We start from the raw sequence: 8781 nt of genomic DNA, 5'->3' as shown, positions 1-8781 counted from the left end.
TAATACATGTCTCTGGAGATACAAACGGGTTATTCCTTTAATTTTGTGTGCATATAAAGTTGCTGCCAGTATATTGTAGGAATGTATGGGGCAATAGATACTCCTTATAAATACCTTAATGATAATATTCCAGTTTTGCATTGTAATCGAAAAGAAAGTTGAATTTGAGGTGAAAGTACAGTGAATGGGATATGTCACGGAATTTGGTAAACATTTTCATTAGATTTTAGCTCGTTAAACTATAATTGGAAAAAGATAAATAAATATTGCATTTTATCACATTTATTTTCTGAAATATTTTAAATTGAATTCATTCAAAATAGTTGAACATTTGTATAGAAAGCGCCTAAATTCTTAAATTTGTCTTGATATCATTAAATCTCCAAATTGAAGTTAAAAGAAACCATGAGATAAAAAGAATAACAATTAACGGATAAATTTTGGAGAAAAAAATAATTTGTTTTTGATTCTGAGAAAAAAAAATTGTTTGTTTCACCCTCAGCTGCCACTATATGTAATGCTTAAATTGAAAGGAAAAAATTGTTTTCGACTTGTCGCGAAAAAAATAGATTGTCCAGAAAAAAAACCTATAGCCCCCCCCCCCCCCCCCAGAACATCAAATGGTTGCTGCCTTATAAGAATAAATACAGTTAAGAAAAAAAGTTTAGCTAATGTTATCTATCTACGTCAGCCTATAGCGTTGTGTGCAAAATTAAGTACGACTTTTACGTCCCATCATTAATTTTGAATATTATTAGTTATCTTGGTGTAATCAGGGGTGTACAGAATTTACACCGTTGTTGAAAATTCATACACCCTAAGGCGCAGTCGAATGGGTGTATGAATTTTCAACAAGGTGTAATATTCCGTACACCCCTGATTACACCAAGATAACGAATTTATTTCTTATGAACAATTTTATTACTCATTTTTAAACCAGGGTGTAATAATTGAAAAATGGTAATGAAAAGTATCCAGCGTAATATTTTTTCAATGTCCATGTTGCTGCACATTGTCAAATACTTTTTTACTTTATTTTTGGAAAAATTCAGAAAATTTTTGTGTTCTTTTGAGTTATAAAAAAAAAAAAAAAATTTCAATTTCTTTAATTTTTTTTAAGCATGTTCTTATTATCATTTTTTTTTTAAATTTTATTTTTTTTCTTTATTTTGGATTTTTTTTTTTTTTTTAATATTTTTTTGGCAAAATTTCATTTTTTTTAAAATTTTGGCAAATTTTATTTATCCCCGGGTGGACAAGGGTGGGGTGTTATTTACACCGGGGTTGTCAACCAATCAGATTGCAGTATTTTTGCTGCATAAGAAATAAGAAATTTTATCATATGTTTAGTAGTAAATACAGTAGTTTTGCATATGTGATAAATAGCCTGCTGTTTAATCCATATCGCGCAACTTTGATGCGCACCCTTTATCGCATACCCTTTATCGCATACCCTTTATCACACCCCTACTTTTTTTTTATTTTTTTTAATTTTTTTACATAGTCAGTTTTGGTTTTTTTTTTGCTTAAGAAAAATTTTCCTCAAAATAGGTAAATTTTTTGAATGACGTCATTGTTTGGTATGTGACGTCACGAATGTCGAGTTTTCATATTGTATGTGACGTCACGAACGTCAAGTATATTTTTTGGCACACTAAATGCAACTATGAAAAATACAAAACTCACAAATTAATACAATAATAAACAAAATATAAAATTGTAAGGTAACCCAGGTGCTTCGGATAAGTAATTGAGCAGTTCTTTTAAGGCCTTTGAAACAAGACAAAAGTAGAACTGAAGGTAACCCAGTGCTATGGATCAGAAAACAGTTCATATAATATAATACTCTTCTGTTGAAATATATGATAAAGTGTATAATACATGGCAAAATCCGTATCACATGCCGTATCACCCTCGACCAATATCATCCCTCGGGCCTAAAGGCCCTTGGGCTGATATTGATGTCTCGGGATGATACGACATATGATACGGATTTTACCATGTATTATTCTCTATTTATCTAATATCAGTTTCCGGATATACTAGCACTATTTGTTATAAAACTATCAGAGTCACACGCTGGAACAATCAAATAAAAAAAAAAATACGAATAAGAAAAAATAAATTTTTAAATATGTGACCTCCGCAGTAATCAATTAATTGGTGAGTTTTTAACACTTTAAAGTTATTCTATAAATAAAGTTTATAACACTCTGTTTTGGCATACCATGATTTAGAACTTGTTAGCAACATAATAATATTGGACACAAATTTTAAGACATAACAAAAGATAGCAGCAAGGAACATGAAGATTTATTTATTGGAACTATTAACATTCATTACATGTGTAAAAGCTGGTGAGAATGTACTATATATCATCTTACTGAATGTAAATATACTTCCTGTGATGTGAGCCAAGGCTCCGTGTTGAAGGCCGTACATTGACCTATAATGGTTTACTTTTTTAAAATTGTTATTTGGATGGAGAGTTGTCTTATTGGCACTCACACCACATCTTCTTATATCTATTCATTAGTGATAACTGGTTTTTATTCCTTAGACTACTCCATTTACGTATAGCTTTAATTTTATAATAATTCTGTAACATTCTTTGAATTGGTTCGTTCTTTCTCAACAAATTAAGAATGGACTGACCCCTATTTTTTTTAAAATAAATTGTATTTGTAATAAATATGGAAGCCTCGGGGTGCCACGTGCACACGAGACGCCATTTTGTTTTTGCATTGCACTGATTCTATTATCGTCTGTATCTGAAATGAAATGTCCTGTGCAACAGTGTCAGTCTGTACTGATGAAACTAAGATTGTCTTATATTCTACAGGATGTGATTATCCCTACGCCTTACAAAATAGTTCCTGGTACGATAATGAAAGAGGACTTCTAACTTTTACAAGCGATGAAATGTCAGGATATGTCGTCCAATCATATTCAAGTAGCGTGACCGACTGGGCGTGTCACAGTGTTATCAATGATTTCATTATTTCAAAGTAAGTCTTTGTAATAAAAAATTTAAAAACACATCTAATGTGTAGAATAAATTTCTATCGGGATAAAACATATCTCGAACATACATGAAGCAGTACGGCTAGAATAAGAGTGTTGTTAATCCACGAACCCCTGATTCTTGCACCAAATACTAATTTGTATTCAATATTTGCATAAAAATAAAAGAGTTCCAAAACCCTTCTGTTACATATATGTGGACTCTGTGAAAAAAAGGAAAACCAACAACAAAAACCGCAGTATTTTTTAACCATGGTTAACTATGACAGTTATCAAAATTGTGAAAAGCAGTCTTCTCATGTGAAGTACTCACTCCTAGGAGAAAAAATGCAACTGTGAAGAAAACAAAATGGACAGGCAAAATACCCTAGAGTGAGTGGTCAACAAACTGTATTGCTTCTTTTGAAAGTATTCGTACTTTGTCTGTATCCTTTAAACGTAATGTTCAGGCTTATTCTTCGTGATTTGCAATCACAAAAAAGTGATTCCATTTCTCCGAAAGTAATGTTCAGTGGACTTAGAACATCTGCTAGCTGTTATCAATCACTAAAATTGTAAAAATGTCTATTACATTTTCTAAAAGTATGACTTCCAAAACATACAGATGCCACTTATGTATCGTAATACACGTGTCATTTTTCGAAGTGTGTAATATCATCGACGAATATGCCTAGTCCTTATCTTGATTATGACTTTTTATAGAGGAAAAACAACAGTGAACTTGTTTGGAAGTGAACAGGACGTGTATATATGTATGAAAATGACAACAATAACAGAATCCTCGTTCTCTTATTACGTGATGTCAGGTAAATATCAATTTATCAACTGTCGCGGAATTCATCTTCAATCACAAATTACGAAGCAGAAATAGTAAAATCACAAAAATAACAAAAATACTGAACACGAAGGAAAATTCAAAACAAAAAGTCTCTTATCAAATGGCAAAACCAAAAGCGAAAACACATCAAACGAACGGATAACAACTGCCATGGTCCTGACTTGGTATAGGCATTTTCTTATGTAGAAAATGGTTGATTAAACCTGGTTTTAAAGCTAGATAAACCTCTCACTTGTACGACAGTCTCATCAAATTCCATTATATTAACAAAGATCAAACACAATGTGGTACGGGATTTGCTGATTGTTGAAGGCCGTACGGTGACCTTAACCATCATCAAGCAATTTATCATAAAAAAAACTAGCCAAAGAGAAATGATGAACGTTTCATAAATTTACTTTAAAGCATTTATGATATTTAAACCAAGATTTAGAAAACCTAATCGTAATAATTATAGATCAAAATGGGGGTTCAATATCATATGTATTGCTCTAATTTGCTTTCATCGCGCCACACTTTCAAATGAACACGACGATAAAAATACAACACAGTCTTTGTGGAGGGGTGAAATTACAAGAGGCCTTAAAGACTTATTTGTAGAATTTGTCTTGCCGGTCATTTTTGCAGTGTAATATTTCTCTGTATCTATTATAGTTTTCAAGATAAGAGGCACAATGAAGGAAAAATAGTGTAAAATTTGTCATATCGATGTCATTTCTGTATCGATGTCATTTCAATTAAGAAAAAAAAAGACTTTCGATGGTACGGTCGAGACAAAATTTAAGTTCAGTGCGCTTTATTTAAATATAAAACATTAAAAGACAATTAATAGAATGGAGCGAAATTGTATAGGCAGTAAGACAATGTCTACATCCATTCTTCCTTTCAGATAAAGAGGCGAATGCCAACAATGAGCGTGTATACATTATAACTTCTGGAACAGTCGTCAGTAATGTTAACAGTATATGTCAGACAAGTTCATCACTGGGCGACGAAGAGTACAATGTCCTGATAAAACAAGGTTGGTAACACACATATCCTGAATTTATCGATGTATTTAGAACTCGTTGCCATTTTGTTTTATAAATATATCAAGACCATAAGCAACTTGTTGTGTAAAAAAGGTAAATTAAGTTAATTGTCGGTGATGCTGTTAATTCTCATAATAATGAAAAAAGGTTATTAAATTTCAAGATGTTCTGATTACTTTGCTTGTAAGAGATAATGTGATGTAGTATCAGGATTCCTTACAGACAACAATCATCGAAAGTTCCAAGGAAGTTGATGGAAGCGATTTATATAGACATCCTTATGGTCATCAAGAATGAGAAAAAGGTCCCGACATGAAAAATACGAAACAATTCAATTGAGAAAACTCACGGTCTTATTTATAACAATACAGTTAATTGTTGGAGACCAGTAAAACAAGGTTATTAAATTTCATGATTTCTGGTTGAATTGTTTTTGGTAGAAAGGGATACATCTGTTGCTTTTTGAGTAAGACTGTTGTTGGTATTGAAATATTTTGAAATAAAATGATCATGGCATTTTTATAATTTTCCCGAAATTGCAAAGTGTTCAAATGTTTGGAAAAAATAATTCAGGACAACATTCAATTATCTAAATAATTTAATATTTATATCTAAGAGACTAATGTCCGGAAGAGTGCTATTTGATACATTTTAAATACTTTTTTTCTTATTCAATGGGCCTTAAGAAAAGCTTTTCCGTAGCCGCTCCTTTGATAACGAAGGTGATGATGCCCGGACAAAAATTTAGAAATTATGCTGTAAAATGTCTACTTTTCATATTTTGTTTTGAAGGATATGAACAATATGCCAAACAATGGTGTCCCTCAGTGTTCCTGGGAAATTTCTTTTACACATACGATAATGGTACAGGAACATCTTGTGGAACCGGATCAGAATGGGATGTGTGTACGAACAGAACAACGATGAAGTTCAATTACACTCAGTGTGCTACAATTATAGCCTACTCTGGTAATTATTAAACATCCACTCTTCAAGTGGGGTCTATGGGTGTTGTTCATAACGGAAGTCCATACCCTGTAGGTCACATTCGTGGAAAAAAGATAGGGTAAAGATATTTGAATCTAATTGTCGTAATCTGTGTAACAACTTTTCCATAATCGGTAACTAACTCGCGTAGGCCTCCGTAAAATTTACGAGAGGATGATTTCAACTTCATCACTTGGGTCTCTTGGTTTACTAGCTTCTTTTGATCAGCAATCCTCTATCACTGAAATCATGATAGGAAATGCAAGCCCCGGAATATCGTATCAACTGAGAGATATATATACTCCATATAAGTTGCTGCTGGAAAGTTCCTTCGAAAAGTTCACAATTTGAAAAATTTAAACAGATCATTCGTCATACTTTTCTCTGAAAGTATTTCATATTTGTTCAGCATAACATTAACAAGTGCCTGTCAATAATTCGGATTACAATTGGGGGTATACGGTAATACAGTACCTTTATATTTGTTAAGTATCTGAAAATACTGATTAAAACAAAATGCATACTTAGTCTGACCCAAGCTTTAAATTTGTTAACAATCTGTACTTCTTTTTTTAATTTTCAATTTTGGATAGCTACAACTCATTCTCACAACACATACAAATTTAATAAAATTCGATTTCAGGAGGAAGAAGTTGCAAAAAATTATTTCGTAAAAAGAATATGACGAACTGCTACACGATACAACTTCGGTCAGACATATGAACTAAAAAAAATCAGACTTGAAATCAATGTACACAGATGATATATACCCTTCATTATAAAAATTAGCTCTGATATCTTATGGTATAGCTAGGCTATCTCAATAAACTTCTGAACAGTACTATAATTATAGACACGTTCGACCACTTTCGACTAGGCGTGTAAGTTTACAAGAGCGCAATTATTGGTTTTCATTTTACAGGCAAGACGGTACTCATAATAGAATCCTATACAGCTTCTGATTAGATGATATTGGAATAATGTTTAATCGAAAGCTTATCCAAATAGGTTTGAAAACTGCAGAAAATCCTATTCACATATTATAAATATGCCTTTTTCGTTAAGCGAAAAAAAAATCTTTTTCAACTGCATTTTAAGTCAATTTTTGCCGCGTGACTCTATATATTTTTTGGTTGTAATGCAACACTGATATTTCTAGTAACTGGAACTGCTTCCCGTTTTCTCTAGTTTGTGTCGTCTTCGAGGAAAAAATACTGAACACCAGTGGTGCCCTATGGAAAAATGCATTACGAATAATTGCGCTATTGTAACCCGTAAAGCACATCTTGTTCCAGAACATAATAGTGAATTTACCTATGGATATCGGCCAGGTTTGTTTCTGATAAACGGCATAATATTTGAGTATGAAATAAAATTTCCGTGGACTTTATATTTTCTAATGAGCAATAATAAGCATCAATTTGTTTTCAGATGCTGAAGTGTTTTGTGTGGCATCGGTGGCATCATCAAATGTAATTTATCTAACGGTGTTCAACAATGGTATAGTTGATTCAGTCAGCTTTTACAGATTTACATGCATGGTAGGTTATCAACTTCAAATGAATTGAGCTTATGTTATCGTTTCTATAATAACTAGACATCTGGTAAACATCCAGTTATTTGATATTGTAATACTTGTTTGTTGCTTGTCTTTCATTTTTGCTATGTGCTTTGTCTATATGCCTTTATAATATGTTTCTTTGTTACATATATGACTTGGTTCTGGACTTATACATCCCGTCATTGTGATATTGTACTATGGTAAATTTGTGTATTCTTGTCTTTAATTTTTGCTAACATGCTTGGTCTATATGCCATCTTGTGCTTCTTTGTTACATATTTGTATGGTTTTTTAGTGATTAAGAATATAACACAATGTTGACTGTAGAATTTTGACAGTTTTACCTATTATGTCTGTTTGTTTTGTTAACGCATCGTTGTAAATATAATGAAATTTATATGCGACTGTCATACAAGTGAGAGGTTTATTACTAGCTGAAGTATAAAACCAGGTTCAATCCACTATTTTCTACATAATAAAATGCCTGTACCATGTCAGCAATATGACAGTTTTTATCCGTTCGTTTGATGTGTTTGAGTTTTGATTGTGTCATGAAATTAGGCACTTTCCGTTTTGAAATATCCTCGGAGTTCTGTATTATTGGGATTTTACTTTTTTTTTTAAACAAAACAAAAAATAAAATATTTGTTTCTTGTTTAATTGCAAGTTCGACATTTTCAAATGACATTTTAACTACTAATAAAACTATTTACAGCAACACCAACTGTAAACTTTTCCGAGAACTCAGAGAAGCACACGTAATTTCAGTAATCATTTTATATTGCAGACAATATCAACATCTGGGTCTTCGTTATCTGTGAGTTTACAGAAAGATAAATGTGACAAAGGGCAGAGTCCCACCGTAAGGCCAACAGGTGGAGCGCTTGCAACTCTGACGCCATATTGTGAGTTTGGTATCTAGTATTATTTCATGTTATAGGTTTTCCCTTTTCTTGTTGCACCCAGTTGGTTCCTTGTGTCTTGTTTCACCAAGTTAATGAACAATGTACAGTTGTACAGTTGACGTAATCTATTCAAATTTGAACATTAAATATGAAATATTATTAATTAACTGGAGCTTATTTGACTAAGCCAATATGAAAATTGTTACGCAATAATACCATATTATAAAAGATTTTTTAAAGCAATTATCTAACAATCAAAATAGTGTTCTTTCCAATGTATTGCTGTTACATGTATAGGTAACATTGTTCAAACATATTCTTTACATGGATGAAAATTCGAAATAAATATTATCAAAATAAACCATTACCTCAAACAGAATTTTGAATTTAATATTAAAATATTTTGCATGTTTAATTATTCAGTTTAAAGAAATA

General features: G+C 31.9%; 1 protein-coding gene across 1 annotated transcript; it reads left to right on the top strand.

The window, feature by feature from the left end:
• Positions 1-2245: 2245 nt before the first annotated feature.
• LOC143085013 (uncharacterized) lies at positions 2246-8443 on the top strand. Its single transcript, XM_076261135.1, has 7 exons — positions 2246-2357; positions 2843-3008; positions 3727-3830; positions 4752-4883; positions 5686-5862; positions 7312-7421; positions 8229-8443. The coding sequence occupies exons 1-7, from the start codon at positions 2306-2308 to the stop codon at positions 8361-8363; spliced, it is 876 nt and encodes a 291-aa protein (XP_076117250.1). The 5' UTR covers positions 2246-2305; the 3' UTR covers positions 8364-8443.
• The last annotated feature ends 338 nt before the right edge of the window (positions 8444-8781 follow it).

This window comes from Mytilus galloprovincialis, chromosome 8, assembly GCF_965363235.1.
Source record: "Mytilus galloprovincialis chromosome 8, xbMytGall1.hap1.1, whole genome shotgun sequence".
Lineage (NCBI taxonomy): Eukaryota > Metazoa > Mollusca > Bivalvia > Mytilida > Mytilidae > Mytilus > Mytilus galloprovincialis.
The sequence above is the reverse complement of the archived record's forward strand: the minus strand, read 5'-3'. Positions and strand labels throughout refer to the sequence as shown.